Source organism: Jaculus jaculus, chromosome 1 (genome assembly GCF_020740685.1).
Source record: "Jaculus jaculus isolate mJacJac1 chromosome 1, mJacJac1.mat.Y.cur, whole genome shotgun sequence".
Classification (NCBI taxonomy): domain Eukaryota; kingdom Metazoa; phylum Chordata; class Mammalia; order Rodentia; family Dipodidae; genus Jaculus; species Jaculus jaculus.
In genome coordinates this window covers 141,103,476-141,124,436 of record NC_059102.1, presented here as the reverse complement: position 1 = coordinate 141,124,436, position 20,961 = coordinate 141,103,476, and the positions used below count along the sequence as shown (strand labels likewise).

At 54.6% G+C, this 20,961-nt stretch overlaps 1 protein-coding gene across 7 annotated transcripts in view; it reads right to left on the bottom strand.

Annotated features, from left to right (window-relative positions):
- Window positions 1–221: 221 nt before the first annotated feature.
- Whrn (whirlin) overlaps window positions 222–20,961 on the bottom strand; it is a 90,419-nt gene continuing 69,679 nt past the window's right edge. The window contains exons 4-13 of one of the 7 annotated variants that reach the window (XM_004662732.2): window positions 20,176–20,378; window positions 18,674–18,710; window positions 17,433–17,645; window positions 16,606–16,815; window positions 13,956–13,988; window positions 5,738–5,809; window positions 4,124–4,661; window positions 1,919–2,100; window positions 1,357–1,479; window positions 222–1,003 (exon numbers count right to left, since the gene is read on the bottom strand). In XM_004662732.2, coding sequence (XP_004662789.2) covers window positions 821–1,003; window positions 1,357–1,479; window positions 1,919–2,100; window positions 4,124–4,661; window positions 5,738–5,809; window positions 13,956–13,988; window positions 16,606–16,815; window positions 17,433–17,645; window positions 18,674–18,710; window positions 20,176–20,378 — 1,794 coding nt within the window. In that variant the 3' untranslated portion in view covers window positions 222–820. Of the gene's footprint in view, window positions 1,004–1,356; window positions 1,480–1,918; window positions 2,101–3,879; window positions 3,962–4,123; window positions 4,662–5,737; window positions 5,810–13,955; window positions 13,989–16,605; window positions 16,816–17,432; window positions 17,646–18,673; window positions 18,711–20,175; window positions 20,379–20,961 lie in introns of those variants that run through there. The other 6 variants (XM_045141510.1, XM_004662733.2, XM_004662734.2 and 3 more) reach the window with 6 other exon arrangements.

The window sequence follows — 20,961 nt, the reverse complement described above, 5'->3', positions numbered from 1 at the left end:
TTTTGTAATGTTATCTGCTTGCCCTCACACCATTAAGTAAGGTGCTCCAAGATAAAGATGGGGTGCAGACATCTCACCCTTGTGTATCCCCAACTGAGCTACCAGGTGCAAGGTTTAGATGCTGGTGTGTGATGCTCTGGGTACCCCCATCTGCCCACACCACACATCAAGTAATCTAAACTCCAGCCCACAAGGTGACTGCATAGCAAACTGACCTCCAACGTTGTTCAGATTTCTTTATTGAAAAATTAAAGTCATAAGCTCTGTATATAAATACACTGACATTGCTGGTCGCCTGCAAGGCCTCTGGAATAGGCTGGGGTTCAGGAGGGAAGCTGGGGCCTTGGTTCCTGGAGTCCAGGGAGGGAAATAAATAAATACCATGGGGACGCAGAGCCAGGAGGAAGGGGGTAAAAATGGGTGTGCTCGATGCTTGTTTGTGGCACTGAAGGTCCTGCAAGATGCCCCCTGGCACGAAGCCATGTCTCTGAGCTCTGCTGTCACTTCACAACAAAGACCCAGGCACCTGGGGTAGAGGTGGCAGCAGTAAGCCCCTACCCAACACAGAGAGGCAGGTGCCTGCCCTTCCTATAACCTACTTGTATTGAGCACCTACTGTGTACTGGCACACAGGTTTGGACTTCTGCTTGCCTTGCTTAGCTGTCTTCTCCCAGTCTGGTCCAGTGGGTCTGCATGGAATTTGTGTGTATTGGGGGAGGCTGCCTGTGACCTGGCCTGTCGCCCTGACCCCTTGAGGAACCTGGGGGAGGGTAGATGACCAGGGACTGGGCAGTGGTGGGAGGCCCCCTGGGCCTGGCTCCTAGAGCATCACGTTGAACTCAGTGACCAGAAAGTCGATGTAGTCCCGGTCCTTGGTCTTGAAAGCCTCTGCAATGATGCGGGCAGCCTCGCGATGCTCCTTGCCCCGAAGCGTCAGGCCATTCACCTCCAGGATCACATGGCCCACCTTCAGCTGTCCACAGTTGTGGGCTGAGCCCCCTCGCTGTGAAGTGAGACATAGGTAGGGATCATGTGGGTACCTGGCTTGGACCACTCAGTGGGCAACCAGATGTTGCCAACCAGGAGTTCACAGTCCTGGCAGGGAGGGTCTGCAGAGCAAAGGGGGGGGGACACTCCCTATCCTGAGGGGCAAGAAGGAGTGGGGAGACATGATCTTGCTCATCTACCCAGTCAGCTCAATATGCCAAGGAGACTGCCATGTCAAGAGAGGGAAGGGACTAGCACCAGATCTACCTTGGGGTGCTGTGTCACCTCTGGGAAGGCAAGCTTCGATGATAATGAGAAAGGGGCCTTCGGGGCTGGCAGAGATGAACAAGGAGAACCCTGGGGATCTACCTGAATTGTGACGATCCTGGGGAGGGGCTGGCGTGTGTTAGCACCACCCTCGATGGCGATGCCCAGGGTGGCTGCACTTTTCCTCACGCGGACCAGGGTGGATGTAGGCTCCAGGAGGCCAGGCTGCAGGTGAGAGGAAAGTGGCCCTGAGCCTTCTCAAAGGGTGACACTCCTCTGGTTGACTGAGGCCCAGACTCCAAGCTGTGTTGGAGCCTCAAGTGTGACAGGCGTAAGCTAATCACCTTGTACCCTCGGCTCTTTAAGAACACCTGAGTCTCTGTCTAGCTGATGTAGCAGACATTCAAGTCCTTGCCTGAGCCATCATGCCACACCAGAGCAGAGGGGGACCTCAAGAGCCCCAAGAGCAGCTGTCAGCATTTGTCACCAAGATCAGGGAAAGATGGGATTCCAGATTCCTAGTATGGTGACCCTTCTAGACAACTCCTTCCAGTGATGTGGGTCTCAGCACCCTCAGGGGTCATTTGCTGAGCATCAACTGGTCCCAAGACTTCCAACCCCCCCACCCTTAATCCTGGGCACCCCTCCAGTCCCTATTGCACACCGGTTTGTTGGCGCCCTCTGTTGTCCTCTCTGTCCGAGGCAGCTCCTTGCCACTCTTGTTCTTGGTGGAGGTTGTCTGTCTGCTTCGGCCTGGGGCATTGGCCTCAGTCTCCCCGGCATCTACGCCACTGTCCTCGCTTAGGGTCTGCCCACTGTCTGAGAGCTGGGAGAGTGTGGAGGCTGCTGGGGGTGGGTAGGAAGACAGCAGCAGTTAAGGAAGGCTTCCTGGGGGTGGTGATGGAGCTGGAGCTGGGACTGGGCAGATAGGGGAATTTTCCATGCAAAGATGGAGGGATGGGGCAGGAGGGATGGCTTAGCAGTTAATGAGTTTGCCTGCGAAGCCTAAGGACCCATGTTCCACTTTCCAGATCCCATATAAGCCAGATGCACTAAGACGAGGCAAGGGCAAGGTTGCACATGCCCACTAGGGCAAGCATCTGGAGTTCGAATGCAGTGGCTGAGGCTGTGGCGCACCATTCTCACCGCGCCTCTCTAACTTAAAATAAGAAGAAAAGCTGGAGAGATGAAGGGAGGGCCAGGGGGCAGGAACACTCCTGGCATCCTCTCAACTTTTTTTTAAATTTTTTTTATATTTTATTTGAAATATTGATAGATGGACGGCATTGAAAGAATGGGTACACCAGGGCCTCCAGCCACTGCAAACAAATTCCAGACATATGTACCACCTTGTGCAACTGGCTTTATGTGGGTACTAGGGAACTGAACCTGGGTCCTTAGGCTTGGCAGGAAAGTGCCTTAATCACTAAGCCATCTCTACAGTTCCTCTCCACTTCTTGAAAAGCAAGGCCTGGCCCAAAGGTCAGGACTTCTGTAGGACCCCCAGTCCCTAGCCACTGGCACAAAGATGAAAGTGGACGTCAGCAGCCTAGTCCAATGCCATTTACTTCTATTGTTTAAATCCACAGGATGCTGTCAATTTTTAGTGACTATCCAAATTAGGAGATTTCACTTTTAAAAAACTTCTAGTTTCCCCCAAAAAAACATGGGCAGTACATTGTCCTGTCCTGGCCTCTCCCCCTGACCGCCGTGGGCCTGTGCTGACTGGTGAGCACACATGCTCTTGTTCTGCAGTGACAAAGCTGCTTCTCGTGGCGTGCAGCTGGGGAGACTAGCTGATGGGGGCCGATGTCCGCCAGCCAGCTGTGCAAGCCCGAGTATGTGATGTAGTTTCTCTGAGCCTCCCAGTGTCTTCTAACAGAGGAGGGGTGATGTGCACCCAGGGTCATCGTGGAGACCATTGTGCGGGTGCAATAGTGCAAATGGCAGGCTGCACTTGGCTGCTGGACTCCAGCTGCACACCGTCTCAGTTCTCACTGAAGTGGGGACAGTGACAGAACCCCTGCGTTGGTGGGCAGCAGTCATCAGTGAGTCAACAAGGCAGAGGCCTCTAGATACCAGCAGAATGTGGCTCTCACCATCCTGTGTGTGGCCCAGGGATATGCTTGCTGGCGGCATGGCTTTCTCTAGTCACACCCACCTGCTCTCCCCCAGAGCCTCCCTGAGGGGCGGGGGCACTTGGTCGTCTATACACACAAAGCCAGTTTGAGAGAAGGGGCGGAATGGGCTCCTCCCCCCCCCTTTCCCAGCCACAGTGAGCATCAGGTGTCACTTTAGCCACGAGATGGCAGTAGAACCCAGGCAACTGTCCCCATCTCTCTACAGCAAGACCACTCAGTTGGAAAACTAGAAGCCTCAGCCTTGGGACTCTGAGATCAGGACATGGACATGGTCAGAGGTCCATGAACCTGCCCTTGGACCCCAGTGCCTTCTCTGTGACAGGCTAAGGGCCAGGGATAGCGCCGGCTCAGTCTTCCTGGGGAGGCTGAGAGATGGATACAGGGCCTGCACTGGGGAAGCTCAGGCATACCCCAACTTAACAGCCATCTGCTGGGACTGTCCTTATCCACTCGGCATTAAGGCAAGGTTTAGAATAGTCAGACAGGTGAGAGGTCACATGGCTGTTCGGTTGTAGAAGTGGGATTCACGCTCAAATCTTGGGTTCTAGGTCACCTTCGTGCTGGCCCTGAGCCAGGGTACAGATGAGAAAGTGGCCTTCGGGCCTGGCAGAGATGAACAAGGAGCACCCTGGGGACTACAGCAGTACCCGTCCCACCCCTCACTGCAGCAGTGGAGGGACACATACAAAGGACTCCAGACTCCTGGGTCGCCAAGCAGCTGTACTCACTGCGTGTCTGGGGCAGGGCCCGCACTTCATTCACATCAGGCTCGCTGTCGGGCCGGTGGACCTCCACCAGGACGAAGTGCTGGTTTGCACCCGTGGGGTCTGGGTGCTCAGAAGGTGATGGTGACGGAAGGCAGCCCCCAGTCGCTGAAGACTCTACAGATGGGCTCTTCAGGTGCGGAGGGGACTGGACCCTAGGGAAGGGGCCGATGGGGTGCTGGTTGACCAAAGCCAGGTGGGCATCCAGTGGCCTTCTAGAGACAGGATTGGCAGGGGAGACAGAGGCATAGATAGGAGAGGAGGGCGAGTCTTGTGCCGAGGAGCCCCCTGGGGTAGGTGCAGTGCCCAGTGGCGGGCTGCGGTTCCGTGGTGCTGAGAAGGTGATGCCCGAGTGGGAGGATGCAGAGGAGGGAGGCAGAGGGTCCTCCTTCCCTGGTTTCTGTGACTTGCCAAGCAGGTGGTCATGGCCTTGGACCAGAGGTGGTGGGGGAGGTGGTGGCTGGACACCAGGAAGCCCTTCAGAGGGGGATTTGATGTCATCCTGCCAAAAGACCCAACAGGAGTAGAAGTCAGAGCCCATAGCGGCTGGAGCAATGCTAGGCTAGAAATGGGTCTCTGCTCATCAGCTCCTGTTCTGAATAATGCAGTGCCCGGTGGAAAACTGCTCCCTACATCTCAGCAGCTGAGGAGCGCTGGGATCTTGGCAGACGTCTCTAGGGACTGACTCGGTACCTTTGGGAATTGAAGTTCCTGGCATTAGCTGGGGCTCGTTACGGGTAGCAAGACTTAATTAGAGGCAGGAGGAAAAGATGGCAACACTAAGCATTTCTCTGCAGGGGATGATCGTGGTTACTAAAGATGGGAGGTGTGATGGAGTTGGAGGAAGAGAGATGGATGGAAAAAGGAGGCGCTTGGGGGCTGCAGGGCTGGGGACCCCGGACAGGGCACAGTACTCCTACAGGCAAATAGACAGGGATGTGAGGCACCCTGTGCACAGTGTCAGCAAAATGCCTGAGATGCAGCAGGTTCACAGCCACAGTTACCAGGCCTCTGGATAGGTCAATGTCCTTGGGTAGATCTGACATTCCTTGCATGTCCCAGAAGACCTTTACTTCAACAATGAACTTGCCCACAGTCCCTCCCCCCCCACACCGATTAATGAGATAAGTACATTATTATCACCTCCGTGTTACAGATAGGAGAACACAGGTAGAGAGCCACACAGGCAGCAGAGAGGTGAGACTGGAACCCAGGCAATCATTACCATTTCACAGCCATGTGGGTCAGAATCCCAGAGTATGGACCACGTAGCCTCTGTCCACCTAGGCGTGAGGACTCCGGCCCCAATTTCAGGCACCCGTACTTGCTATGGGAATGTTCAGGTGACACCTCAGAAGTAAGGGCCCCTTCAGCAAGCCGGCTGTGCCAGCTGGCCTGGCAGCCCTTCAAACCATCCCGAGTAGTAAATGGGCCTGGCGCCTGCTGGAGGTGGCAGGCCTGCAAGCTAGGTCAGGGGCTCCCACTCTCAATCCCACCCTGTGTCTTCTCCCTGTGCCTGTCCCCAAGAGGAGCAGAGCAGGAGGCCAGCACACAGCTCAAGGGCTGCCAGGGCCTTACCACAGACACGTCCGGCAGGGTGTTGACACTGCCTTGGGTGGCCTCACCAGTATCCTCCAGGTCTAGTGTATTCTGAAAATAGACAAAAGAGATAAGCTGAGCTGAGGAGAGAGGCCCCTGCTTTCCAGGACACAAATTTGTTGTCTTTTTGTTTTTGTTTTGAGGTAGGGTCTCACTCTAGCCCAGGCTGACCTGGAATTCACTATGTAGGTAATCTCAGGGTGGCCTTGAACTCACGGTGATCCTCCTACCTCTGCCTTCCGAGTGCTGGGATTAAAGGCGCGCACCACCACTTTGGTGTCTTATACATTCCTGTGGTTCAGGCAATCCCTGACATGCCCCATTCTGTTGAAATGTGCTTTATCCATTAAAATAATGGCAGCGGATTGTTCTTTGTCTAATCATTTTCAGGCCTCCTCTGAACTACCTGGAGATGCTACTGGGGTGGGGGTTGTTCTCAAGTTTGGCCAGGAATTCCTGAGCCCAGGCCTCAGAGGTATGCTTAACAGACTCAACTCTCCAAACCTAAACACCGGGCCTTCCCTCTAGTGCCAGGGTCTGACACAAAGCAGGGATGAGATCTGTGCAGGAAAGGGCTCTGGTTCCTGATGGGAGTGATTTCAATCCCAAGAGGGTGGCATGAAGTTTAAGTGGGCCTTGTCTGGCAGGAATGTATGTCTCACACTCCCTTAAAGCAGCCCCATGCTACCACATAGCCATCTCTGAGCTGGGGTCTCGGGGAGGGTTCTGGGAGTCTCTCCCTCTCTTGACCTCCAGGGCCCAGGCAGGCAATGCACCCCTGCCTCGGCTGGGTGATTTTGTGTCCACGTTGCCAGGTTAGGGGTTGTTCAGATAGCTGGGAGTTTCCTGCATCTGGGTGGCATTTCTGAGAGAGGAGCTGCAAAGGTTGCTCCCCAAATGCACGGACTTCAGCGGCCCTGTGCAGGCCTAGGAGGAAGGCCACAGTGGAGGAAGGGAATTCGCAAGACTCCCATCTTCTGCCTTTACATTCCTCTTTGCTTTTTCTCTTCCCCCTTTTGCTGTGCTAAAGGTCGAACCCACAGCCAGGCTGTATCACTGTGCCTTAGCCAGTCTTTCCCTCCCCCCACCCCCAACATTCACCCTGCAAGTCCTCACAGCCCGGACTTGAACTTGGACTGAGATAAACCAGCAGCCGTGCTGTGCTTCGGTCTCAGACGAAGGCCACGGGACTTCCCAGCCTCCTCAGCTGCACGAGTGACCCCACAAGGACTCTTCCTATCTACCGCTACGTTGTTTTCATGGAGACTCCTGAGTATGAAGGCACTGAGAGCTGACTGGAGCCTCGAGTGAGCTATTAAGTCTGAGCAGTCCCGGAAGCTCCAGGCCCACGAGGGTCTCTGCACAGAGGAGGCGAGGCATCACTGCCTCAGGAGCTCAGAGATCTTGAAGCCCACAAAGGGCATCACATGGGCACCAGCAGTGTGTAGCATCCTGGAGCAGGCAGGGTTCAACTCTGAGTCATGTGGTGATCAAGAGCAGTGAGGGGGTGGGGGTGTTTCAGACGTGAAGGTGGGTAGGAAGCAAGAGGGAGGTGAGAGTTCTTGAGAATGTCCGGCCTGACAGCAGAGGGTTGCCATGGAGATGGTCAGGCTTGCCTTTCATGAAGATTCACTTTGCTCACACACCTTCCTCCACATGTGAGCACCGATGCAGTGGGGGCACAGGCAGCTGGCAAGCTTTCCCACCAGCCACTGCCTGTGCCTTGGCTGGGTCCTAGACAAGCTCTGTTGCCCCACAGGTCACTTCCTACAGGGCTCTACCTGAGCACCCCATCACAAATCATAGCTCCTCGTCCCCAGCCTTCCTTTTCTCCTCACTGTTCTCCACCCAGCAGACAGACTTGGCCCTGGAAACACAGGTCGGTAATGCGTGTCCCCAGCCCACGCCCGCAGGGCCTTTCCATCCCACTTGGGAGAAACTGCAAACCCCAAGCTCACTGTGCCTACCCCGCAGGCCCTTTCCCGCTGCTCCTTCAGCAAGCTGGGACTGGCCGCGGGAACTCGGCGCTGGTTGCCCTCTCTGCCTGCATTCGTGCCTCGTCGCCACCTTTCCTGTGGTACTCATTGCCTGAGGCCTCCCAGACAGGCTATCCCCGTCCACAACCACCCACTCCGACCTTCTATCTTGGGCCTGTACAGCACTTGTCAGTGTGACTTTGCTGTCTGTCACTTCCACTAGCATATAAACTCCGAGAAGGAAGGACTTAGGCTCACGGTCCCCGGTGTTCAGAACTGTGGCTGCATGAGGAATGTGTGCCAGATAAGTGAATGAGTCATCGGATAGACGAATCAATGGCTTACCTTCGTTGCCATGAGCACAAGGCCTGAGCATGCTGGGAGCTGAGTGAGCAGGTGCTGAGGTCACTTGAGATAAGGATGGTAAGGAGGGCTTGAGTAGGGGGAGGCATTTGGAGTGGACGGAAGGGCAGTGGTTTAAGGACAGCCTGCCACAGACTCCTTTCTCCATTGTTCCCCTGGTCCTCCAGCATTCCAGGGTCCATGAAGGCATGTGATCAAGCCCCTAGACCAGCAGGACTTTGGCCCTCCCACTGAGCCACAAGATCACACCCTGTTTCAGCCTATTATGGCTAACAGCAGGCAAATCTCGGAACCTATATGCCTCTCTGTAAAATGGGTAGTGAGCATGCATCTGGCATCGAAGCCTAGACTGTTCTCTGCAAAGGGCCCAGCTCAGTGTTCACAGGAAGGCTTAGTACCTCAGAAGCAGGGGCCCTTATATAAACTTGCCCCACAGCTGAAGGATCTGTACAGTGTGCCCCAGGTCCTGGGAGTGAACTTCTTATAGCCAGATGCAAAAGGTGCCTTCCCTACCAACTATCAATAGGCACTGCTCCCTGGAAATAGCACAGAACACTCCCAGATGAGGTGAGTAGCAAGACTGAGCCCTCTCACAACCCCATGGGTCAAGCCCTGGCCTCTAAGGTGTCTACCACAAGGATGAGTGGCCTCTGCCAGATCCTCACAGGCAGCCACTGTCATCTGCTCCATGAAATCAACCTTCAGGTAGTGGGAGTCAGGGGACAGGTGGCCATGCTTGGGTGACACTGTCCTGCCCCAGGGCACTTGAGCCTGGAGTGTCAATCAGCCACTCAGCAAACACTGACCAGTTGGCTGCAACTTAGGGGAGAAATTGGGGAGACGGAGACTGTCATGAAAGGGCAATGGAGAACTAGGAACCCCGAGGAACTATTGCGTGGATGCCTGGGCTGGCTGTTTGCAGTACCTCACTGAACACGCTCTCCTGTCACCCCGAGGCAGGCGCTAAGACTATGCAGGCAGGATGGGGAAGGGGTAGGAAAGGGGACATCCAGCCTGGGAGGGAAGCCTGAAGTGGGGCAAATGGCAGACGGTTGGAGCCCGGCCCAGCCAGACTCCATCTGCCCAATCCAGACGCTCAGGAGCCCCACATCCCAGAGCAATGTTCCCTGTACACCTGAAATAGCTGCAGACAGCCGGCCAGCAACCAGGGGAGCAGCCAGAATGGCAGGAGCAGGCTTTAAGAGGCCCAAGGTCACGGCGCATGCCTGTCTTGGCCACCTCACCCTCAACCCTAGCTGCTCCTCCTCCTCCGCCCCCGAGCTGGCACCATGGCTCAAAGCATTCTCCTCCCCAATGGGACTGACCTTTCCCTTACAGCTGAGGTGACTGAGGTGAGGCGACCTGCCCAAAGTCGCCCGGCAAGGCCACAGGGCCTCCCACTCAGCTTCCCACTTGATCCAGGAGGCCCTTAAGACCCACTGCCACTGTCCCCTTCTCCTTCCCTCTCAAGGTCGTGGCTGGGCTGAACAGCACCTCCAGTGGGAAGAAAGAGCTCTGTATGCAGGAGGAGGCCCAGCCACAGTCTGGTTTAGGGTAGTTGAAGGGGACAAGGTATAATGACCGACTAGGGACAATTCCTGTGCTGAACTTCATCCAGGGCACCCTAGATTCTGAAACTGAGTTAAGTAAGGCCAGGCTTGGGTGCGGTCAAGGCCACCTCAACAAAGGGAGGCTCTTAAAGGGCACTGACATGAAGGTGCTATTTGCAGCTCGTTGTTCTCCCAGCTTCATTATTCTGATGTAGACCAACAGACCACCCTCACCTTAAAATGTCCCTTGGGCCTAGGCTCAGTGGCCCTTTTCTGTTCTGAACATGGGGAAACTGAGGCATGGAGTCACCAAGGCTTCCAGAAGGTCACCAGTGGAGGCCTAGATTTCTCTTTTTTACTTTTAAAACTTTACCTATTTTGAGGGAGGGAGGGAGGGAGGGAAGGGGAAAGAGACAGAGAATGGGCATGCCAAGGCCTTTCAGCCTCTGTGAATGCAACTCCAGATGCATGCACGCCCTTGTGTGCATGTGTGATATTGCATGCTTACGTCACTTTTGCATCTGGCTATAAGAACAGAGAGATTCAAACAGGCATTCTTAGGCTTCACAGGCAAGCACCTTAACCGGTGAGCCATCTCTCCAGCCCAGAGGCCTAGATTTCTACACTGCTAAGGAAAAGGGGGGTGAGAATAAGGGAGAGGGAGAAGATATGATTCCTAAGGAGAGGGGGGAAAAGATAAGAAGAGGAGTATAGATTTCTCCAACCACAGGGTAAAAAATCCAAATGGTCCTGAACAAAGGAACCGGGGCCCATTAGCCACCTGTGAGAACAGAGCCATCCCCAGGGACAAGAGAGAGCTCTCTGGGAAGCTCGTGCATTCTTCTCTGGTGGGGCAGGGTGGGATGGGGGATGGTGGTAGGGAGTCATGCCCTCATCCTAGGGCAAGGGTGTCATGTAGACATGACAGCATGACCCGGAATCTCCAGGTCAGGGTAGAGAAACCGTTGGGGAAAGTCTTGGGGAGCAAGGCTCCTGGGGAACACTGGGAGCTGAGAGCCTGGCTTGGGGACAGCAGTCCAGCACCACTTTCAGTCACATCTGCCTGGTATGCTGAGCCTTTTTCCACCAAGGTGGAGGCAAGCCTCGGGATCAACCACCCTCACTAAGGAAGTCACAGATCATTGCTGTCACACGTCAACAACATCCCATCTGCGCTCATCATGGCCTCACATCCACAGTGGGTACTGACCCAGGGCTCGGCTTTTACCGTGATATAGAAAGCATAGCTTACAGCGTGCGCCTGTGTGATGACAGAGTGCCGCATGATACCGCAGTTCCTTTGTCACCCACTGTGTTTTATGTAGTGTCCGCGTGTGGCGTGGTGCATGTGTGGAGGGCAGAGAACTAACTCAAGTGCCATCTTTAGGAATGTCATCCACCTTTCTTGGAGACAGGGTCTCTTTCTTGCCTTGGGGCTCACCCATGGGGTTAGACTAGCTGGTCAGTGACGTCCAGAGATTATCCTATCTCTGCCTCTCCAGAGCTCGGATTTCAGGTCTGTGCTTCACACTTACATGGGCACTGGGGATCAAAGGTGGGTTGTCATGCTTGCACAAGCATAGTGAAAACTGGACTATCACCCCAGTTCCTGTATTTTATTTTTAAAGTGAAAGCTGCTATTCTGAGAAGGGGCCCTTGGGGCCTCACTGGCCATTCCCACTCCAAAGCCTGAGGCCACCCAGTGAGGTGGTGACCAGGAGAGTGAGCAGTGACAAACCACTGCCCCTGCCAGGGCAGTCAGTGAAGAACCCACCTTAAGGCAGCACTTAGTCTAGCTGCCCTGTTTGTCAGTGAGCACTCCCAATCCCCTCGCGGGGAGGCAGGGCTTCCATAAGCCTCCTTATCTAATAATGTACCTCTGGAAGGCTGAGGCAAGGAGCAGCCACGTGGGGGCGCTAGTCCCTGGTGAAGGTATGGCTGGGGAGAGGGATGGAGAAATGCCAGGCCTTCTAGGATGTGGTGGGCTGCTCTCCTCACGGGGTGGGAAGACACCACGCAGGTAGTGGTGTCCCTTCTGGGCAGCTCCCTGGTCTGAGGTATGCCCAAGTTACTGTTTCAGGACCATTCTGTTTTTCTACTCCTCTCTGTGGCTAGAAGAACCAAAGGCAATGATTAATTCGCTCTGGGCAGCTCTACTGCCCTCAGACATACCAGGACATCTGGCTAGCCAACTGCACATAGCCTCGTGTGGTGGCCAGCAGGTGATGAGCTCTCGTGGTATTGGGATCCTGAGGGCTCCACCTAATGAGCCGATTAATCACTCCATGGATCCGTGGTACAGTGCATTATAGGATGTTGTAAAATGTAGGAGGTGAGGCCTAGTTTAAAGATGTATGTCACAGAGTTATCCTGGAAGCTATACCTTGCCCTGGCTCCTGCCTGTATCCCTCTGTCCCTGCTTTCTGGCAACCGTGACATTCTGCCCAAGGTCACGGGGCCAAACCAGCAGACTGAACTGTCTAAACAGTGAGCCCAAATGAATCCTTCTTCCTCTTGTCAATTCCAGGTATTTGTCACAGCACAAGAGGTCAGACACAGGCATGCAGCATCAGCCCGCCTGTGTACCGGGACAGTGCTCATCCGCCTCCAGCCCTCTGCAGATTCAGCTCAGTCCTGCTCGCCTTCCACCACATGCCATGGACTAGAGATTAAGTTCAAGCCCCTCTACCTCCTCCCCTCCCCTTTCCAGGATCTGTGGACTACAGGACTCCAGCTCAGGCCAGACTCCTAAATGGTTTCATCTCCTCTAATGCCTGCTGGCTCCAAGCTCTAGGTCTTACCTCACCCTTCTCCTGATGCCCCACACCATCAGCCACTGAATTATTACTGCTTACGTGTGGCACGGGGGATGGAACAGAGCCTCGCTCATGCCAGTGTCCTACCCACCCCTCCGCCCCAACCCTTGTGCAGGTCCGTTTGTCAGAGCTGCCTCTTCCAAAGGACTCCAAGCTCCGGGTGGGCAGGTGGACCGGTATGGAGGACTTGCTCACCCAACACCACGTGATGAAGGGAAGGGTCAACTCTAGCACAAACCTGCCCTGGCCTCACTGTCTCCTGGACTGCATGCAGACCCTGGAGGCACACGGGACCTCAAGAGCTGGGCAAGTGTTGCTCCTGCTTTTCGAAAGGCTCTTGCCCCAGGTGTGGGTGTGGCTCTGTGTCACTCGCTTGCCACGCCCCCCCTCCTCAGGGCCCCTTCCCTCCTTTAGCCTCTCCAGCCCGTATCATGTCAGTTCTTGTCTTTGGTGCTGTCTCTGAGCCACAGCAGGAGGGCGTCCTTCTCCACTGAAGCCCCGGCACCTGGACTGCACACAGCACACCACAGGCAAGGCGGTCAAGGTCAGCCCCCAGAAAAGACGGACGAGGAGGAGGAGGAGAAGATGACACACAGGCAAGCAGACAAAACAGATGGCTAGGTGATGCAGTCCTTCAGGATGGAGACAGCCAGACAAACAGGGTTCACAGCACCACTCAGAGACAAGCAGGCCTGGCTTGAGCGAGTCCTGACTCGGCCTCTCGCTAGCTGTGTGACCTTGAGCAAGTCCCTTCTCTCTGAGCTTCAGTGTCCTTCTCTGTAACATGAAGGTCCTAGCAGTCCAGGCCATTCATGGCTGCTGGGCAGGGGCCAGAGGACACTCTACAAATACCAGCTATTTTTAACAATAAAAGCTCCTGTTAAGTCACATGGTCCAAGCTCTGTGCTGAATACAAGGGAGTCATTGGTGTCCCTGGACAGGGTCCTGCCCCTGACAACTTGCGGCCAAGGGGAACAACTGCACAGACTTGCACAGATCATGAGACTACAGTGAGACAAGTGCTGTCAGATGGGAGGCCAGGGCTGGAAGTCACCCCCTCAAAAGGATCAGGGGAGGTTTCCTAGAAGAGGTGGCATCTAAGCTATGGGCTTCAGTGCATGTAGGGGCAGGCCGCGGGAAGCTGGAGGAATACTCCAGGCAGAGCGCGTGGCATACACTGAAACTGAGAGATCACTCCACGGCATGGCACAGACATGATCATCTTCATTTTCCAAATGCTACAGCTAGCTCAGAGAGGTAGCTCTTCTTGAGGTCACACAGCACAGATAGGGCCAAGCTGAGATTTAAACGGAAGTCCTTCTCACTCCAAAGCCTGGGGCCACCCAGTGAGGTGGCGACTGGACCGAGAGTGAGCACGCAGAACACCCCGCGCCTGCCAGGGACAGGTGCAGACTTCGGGGATGGCCGCAAGGGCGAAGACCCCGTCGCCGCCCCAGTACTACCCCAGCCCCGCCCGCAGAAAGGACGGTACCTCCATCAGGTCTATAAGCCACAGCAGCCGCTCCTGAGGCGGGAGGATGGACAAAAGGCAAAAAGAAAAATACATGAAATGAATGTTAGGGAATGAAGTGGCCAGAGGACCCTCCTCAACCCACCAGTGCACACACGGGCCCTGTGAGTGGCATCCAGTGCCTCTGCAGGAAGGAGGGAAAGCAAGAAGACGCCACTGTGCCCTGTACTGTGTCCACTTGTCTCTTTGAGGAAGCTGGGGAGGCCGCGTTGCTCTGGGGAGATACCTGGTGCTTCTCCGGGTCTTCCTTGGGACAGGGCTAAGGCTACTATTTCCATTTGCAGAGGGAAAAGTGGGCTCAGAGGAGGAGAGAGACTTGACCCAGGTCACACCTGCTGAAGATGAGCAGGGCTTTAATAAAAGCCTGTTTGGAGGCTGTGGTGGTTTGATTCAGGTGTTCCCAGCTGATGGAGATTTGGGAATTAATGCCTCCTAGAGGCAGTGTATTGTTGGGGCGGGCTTATGGGTGTTATAGCAAGTGTCCCCTTGTCAGTGTTTGGCACACTCTCCTGTTGCTATTGTTCACCTTATGTTGGCCAGGGGGTGATGTCCACCCTCTGCTCATGTTGTTGTTTCCCCTGCCATCATGGAACTTCCCCTCAAGTCTATAAGGCAGAATAAATCCTTTTTTTCCAAAAGCTGCTCTTGGTCAGGTGATCTCTGCCGGTAATGCGAACCTGACTGCAACAGAGGCCTTGCTGGACCTGAGGAAAAGCTACGACTCTGAGAATGAAGCCTCAGCATGAGCAGGGATCCCGGGCACCTGGGAAGGGATGGAGTTGGGAGGGGGCCGTCCTCAGCCCAGCGTCTTCTCGAGAGCAAAACTCCAGCAAGCTTGCCTCGGCAGGGAGGAATGACAGGAAAAAGCAAAGCTTTGCAAGCCCCTGGGTATGGGCCAAATCCTTGGGACTTTGCCAACCCCCCCACCCCAGTTACTCATCTCTCTCTCCCACATGTTCTCTCTCACTTTTCCAACAGGTTTGGGGGTGTGATGTCAGAGAAAACTGAGGCATGGAGAGATGAGGGGAGTTCCGGCACTCTGCAAGGCTTTCTCTTAAGACACTACCACCAGGCTCCTCCCTCTGCATCAGGGCCTCACAAGAAGGACCAGGTCAGCTGAGGAAAGGCTTCTTATGCAGGAGTGGGTTGCTGGCTCTTGGTCCCTGCAGAGTCCCTTCCTGGCACAATGGCTCTCGGCCCCTCCTGTCCTCCAGCCCGACCTGTTCTTCAGGCCTTAGGCTGCTCAGCAAGAGCCAGCAGGATCTCAGGAAACTGAAGCCCATGGGGGACAAGACTAAAATCTAGATTTCCTGCCTCCCAGACTGAACACTCCCACCCCACAAGGGCACACTGGTCCTGACTCTAAAGGCATTATCCCAAAACTAGAGCAGGTTTACAGCAGTGGCTTGTGGCTCCTGAAGCCCCGTGTGCATATTTCAAGGCCAATGTCAGTGGAGCTGGACCCAAAGAAAAGAGGCCCAGAGGCCAGGCCTGGCCACCTGCCACCACTTCATCACAAGGGTGCATCAAAGTGCATGCTCAGAACAGAGAGAAACTTGCAGTGTGAGGTGGGGCCTTTTCCTTGCCCTGGAAGTGACTTCATTCCAAAGAAACTGCTGAAGCCATTCCAGACAGAGATACAGCAGGTTCTGGGGTCACCCTAGGAAAGGATGAAGCCCCTTGAGGATAAAGGTGACTCAGGATGGAAGAGGAAGGGCAGTGGGGGCATATCTCCCAGAAACCCAAGTCCCCAGGACTAAAGAAATACCACACTGCGAGTCGGAGTCTAGGAGAGTCACCTGCACTCTGCGGCACCACCGCTGGCAGTGGCTCGCTTCCCTGCTGGCCATGGGGCGGCTCAGGCCTCCTGTAGCCTGGGCCACCGCCACACCCACTGAGCCCCTCCTCTTTGACTTCTCATTCCCAGACCCCTGCCTCACTCCCCGGGAAGGATGGCTCCCATCTCAGGACAGCCTTCATTCCCCCCACTTTCCAAAGAACACTGGGCTCTGGGACTCCAGCCTGCTAGCCTGGCTCCTCTGACTGCACAAACATGAGGGATGCTTATTGTAGGATGAGAAAGAAGGCATTTGCCTCTGAGCATCGTGGGAGCAGAACTACATCCCAGAATGGAGCAGACGTTGTTCTGGGGACTGCCGAGTCTGTAATAAAGTCACGACTATCTTGAGACTCCATGGACAGATGGGTGGCCTCTTGGGAGACCTAGAACCAAAATCCAAATCATCATGGCCTCTACTGTGTTGGGTGCTCTCAAGGCGATGACCATGAGTACACTGCTACCGTCTCTCATCTGGTCATCCTGGAGACTGTGATTATGTGGTTTTTCCTAATTATCCTGTTTTAAAAAAACCTTTTCACACTAGGCTCCTGGCTGAGAGCCCCATAAAGCAGGCACGTGTTTCTTATACATGGGTCACCCCACAGCCCATGCCCATCAAACAGTAGGCACTCAACAAGTGTTAGGTTTCTACCCAGGAGAGCCCGAGGCTCAAGTGAAGAGGTTGTAGCTGGATCTGGGACTGAATTCCAAAGCTAGTGTCTTAAGTGCACCTGTGACCCTCACACCAGGGGTGGGACAGGGGCAGCTCACCCTGGCCGAGCTGACGGTAGTGGAGGTGCCATGGCTGCCCGTGGATGAGCCTGTGTCACTGCAGGACACCATGGAGTAGGTGTCCCCGGCCCCAGGGCCAGGGGGCTGTCGCGCCTTCATGGACTCAATCTCCCGCCTCAGCACGAGGTGGTCAAAGCGGTCCAGGTCTTGTGGGAAGATGGTGCTTCTCACCTCAGATAGGAGTGAGAACTGCAGGAGGGACAAGTGGGACACTCGGTAGGGAACGCAGCCAGCAGGAGCGACTAGGTACCCTACTGCTCCCAAATGACCTGCGTGTAGACCGCCTCAGCTACGGTGGCCATGGTCCTCAGGAGAACGTCCAGATACCAGGCCCCATGTCACTGGCCTCCTGCTTGCGTAGTCCACTGAGTCTTTGAATACATCAAGCCACGAAGCCCACAGCTGTCCCTGCCACCTAGAGTTCCCCTCCGCATCATGTCTCCCTGCAAGTCACTGTTCTCTCCTCATCCCGAGCGAGGGCCCTCCCACTGGAGTTAGCTATTTCTTCCCTTGAATCGCTGTGACCCTCACACAAGCTTCCACCAGAGCAGGCTTCCCAAAGCTGGTGGCTCGGCAGTTATCTGGGGGTTTGTGAAGTGTACTGGCCTTGGCTCCCATCCACAGTCGTGGGGATTAAGATTGGCTTTGGCAGGGCTGGGCACTGTGGCCCCATCACAGCCCTTTGTCATGTTTCCCAGGGTCTGGGAGCTGGTGGGGCAGACTACTTTGGTCCCCAGCATCTTCCCAGAGGTCAGTTGAGCTGCGATTCTGGGGAAAGGCAGGTCAGGGCAGAAGGAGGAGGTCACCTTGGCATGTGTGTTGAGCAGTTCAAATAGCGCCATGACGAGGGCCTCCACGGAGACACTGCCACCACGGTACTGGTCCACGTAGTAGGCCATGGTGGCATGCTCCTGCTCCGTTAGCAGGTGCCGGGCCTGCTCGTCCAACAGGGCACGTGTCTGGTTTCCCAGGCTACTCAGGGTCACCTGGGAGCCTGCTGGACCCTTGTAAAATCCTGGCTAAAAGACAGAAGGGCAGAAACCAGGGGACTCAGCCGACAAGGAACCAAGGGACCCTGCCAAGCTAGTAGCAACACTGCAGAGGGATCTAGGCTTCGTCCCTGTGTGTCCACATCTGGTCACAACGGGACCTGGCATTCTTGCACATGAGCTCCCTTATCCTTGTGCCCATCCACTCTTGCACTACTTGATTCTCCAAACCACTCTCTCCCCCTTGGTAAACATGGGGCCTGTGCTCCGCTCCCATCTTGCCTTCCCTGTCACCAACCAGCTGAGTCTAGATGACAACCAGTCTCCTAGCCACCCTTGTCACCTGTTCAGAACACCTGGGATGATCTTGGGAAAACAAACATCTTGAGGTCTCGTCACTCAGCCTTGCCCCAACATCTTTTCTTCTGGGTTCCCACCAAGCTTCACCCTTGCCTGGCTCTGGGCCCTGCACATGCTCTTTCCTCCTCACACCCTTCCCTCCACTCTCCATTCCATCCTGGTTTGCTGGCTCATCTCCCCCTGGCCAGAGAGGGGTGTCCAACCTTTCGACATTGTCATCTACAAAGTTCACATTTGAGAATTGTGCAATAGATACAGAAAGAAAATCATTGAAGAAAAGAAAATCTCATGAAGTTTTACATAAGCTTATGATTTTTGTGCTGGACTATCCTCATAGCTATCATGGGATGCAGACAGCTGGTGAACCACAGGTTAAACACCCACCCTGGACCCTCTCCTAACCCTCTGCCTTGCCTCAATGGGACTGAGTGAGTTCATCTTTTCTAATTAGCGATTTGTGTGAAGGCTTGCTTTGTTTTGTGTGCACCTCTCCAGCTGGGCATCACCCCACCCCATGCGGGCAGGGCCCATCAGTTCTGCTCACGATCCTCAGCGCTGGAACCAACACAGCACCTGCAGCCCAGCAGGCATCAGTACAGTGGGGCTGCCCGGGTGAAATGCCACTCCCCACACCCTCCCTGGCCCCGAGGGAGGGAGAGAAGGAAGCCCAAGCCGCCCCATGGGTGAAGAACACGTACCTTGTTGGTCCCCTCCGTTGTGAGGCCCCCGGGAAGACTGTGAAGAGAAACAAGCACCTCTAGCACTTGGCTGAGCACACAGAACGGGGCTGAGCTGGCGTAGGAGAAGCTAGGCTTTAAAGCCAGGCGTGGTGGTACGCACTTGTAATCTCAGCATTTGAGAGGACAATGAGTTCAAGGTCAGCCTGGGCTAAGCAACCTTGTCTCAAAAGTCTCCTACCCCCAAACACAGCAAAACTTTGAACACATCACCCATCATGGCCACCATTCCCACTGGCCCAGTTCACACTCCCTGGGCAATGTGAATGCTGGCATAAGTGGGCAGCTTCAAGTCTCCCTACCAACAATGTGGTCAGCGCTTGCCAAACCATACAAGGCAGGCTCCTGAGTGCTTTCCAGCTGGATGGGACTCACAGCTTGTGGTCAGCAAAGGAGCCACAGTGCTTCAGGAATCCCAGGGTGAGGGGAGGATTAAGGAAAGGCCTCAGAGATGTGACTCCAGGTCAACCATATCTGGGGAGGGTGGGGAAATGCCTGGGAGATCCCCCAGGGGCAAGTTTCAGGGACAGCTCAGTTCAGCCTATGTTTTCATGAAAAAAATCTCAGGGTAAGATTATGGACTTTTAATAGCAGAAATCTAGGATGTGTGTGTGTGTTCTGCATGTGCAGTATGTGTGTGCCCATGCACACATGGAGGACGGAGAACACCAGGTGTCCTTCCTCGATTGCTCATCCACATACTTCCCTGAGACAGTCTCTCTCTCTGAACCTGGAGCCATTTTCACATGCCCCAGTGATTCTCTGATCTCTTTACCCCACAGGACTTGGGTTACATATGCATATGGCCAAACACTGATGCTTATGTGGGCACTGAGGAATTGAACTCTGGTGGACTCAGGGTCTCCCAGGCCCTCATGCTGTGACAAGCACTCTTACCCACTGAGCCATCTCTCCAGCCCAGAAATCTAGCGTTTTAATGGGAATTCAATGTCTTATTAAATGCTAGCAACTAGCTGAAAAAAATTAGAACACTATGCAGATGAAAGAAGGAAGGCACTGTGAAGCACATTAAGCCAGAGGTCACAGGCCACCACCCAGAGAGATATCTGATAGAAACCACAGGTGACATGTTCCATTATTGACAAGAAAGCAGTCACTTGGCCACTGTGTCTGATTTTATGGCTTCTGGTATCCTTCTGCCCAAATTACTTCCTGGGGTCCTTGTTGGGATGGGATGGGTCAAGAGGCCCATTTTAAGAAAAAGTACTAGGCACCCTAAAAGGAGTTAAGTGAAATGCTATGGGGAGAGAATGAGGGCTCTGGGCCCTGAATTTCTGTTTTCCATGGGGAAACTGAGGCCAAGGAGGGAGAGGGAGAGCCCTTGCACATGCCCTGTGAATGGAAGGGACCATGGAATGGTGGTGCCGGGCTCTGAGAACTCATGTAGTAGAGATGGAAAGGGCGGGCTTCCAGAAACCACCCAGGGGGCCCCTCCCCCAGACCCTGCAGAGCCGGTAGTGCTCTCCCCGATCCGAGAACTGGCAATCCACTTGGTCTCGTCCACGGTGGTGCGTGCGTGGGGCAGCCTTCCGACGTCCTTCACCGTTAGCATGAGGTGCCTGGAGGCCCTGAGCAGCTTCACCGCCTCGTCATGCAGGACGCTGAGAAAGCTCCGCCCGTTCACCTCCAGAATCTGGTCTCCAACCTGCCAAGACCCAACACAGTCACCTGGGCTGCTGGCAGGAACCTGACTCATGCTGGGGCCTCCATGGCCCTCCTCCAGGTTCTTCTCTGGCTAGCCTAAGATGAAGACAGTGAGGTTCTGAAGGTTTGCATAGAGGCCCGAAGGTGCCAGCTCTGACTCCTGTCACTAGAAAGGGCCACCTTCCTGAAGATGCAATGACTTTTGAGGGTGGGTGGCTCTACTACGACATTCCCCAAAGTTCTGTTATGGTTTAAATGTACAAGTCTTCCATAGGTTCACATTTTGAACACTTGATCCCTAGCTGGTGTGGCTGATTGGGAAGGTTGTAGAACCTTTAGGAGGGAGAATCTTGCTGGAGAAAGTTTGTCATTTGGGGTGGGGGTGGTGGGCTTGAGGCTTAATAGCCCAGTGCCATTTCCTATTTACTGTTTCCTGACTGCAATGTGACCAGCTCTGTTTCACGCTCCTGCTTCCATGCCTTCCTTGTCATGGAACTTCCCCTTCACCATCAGCCAAATGAACCCTTTGCTTCCTTGAGTTTTGGTCAGGTATTTGGTTCATAGCAATGAGAAAGCAACTAATA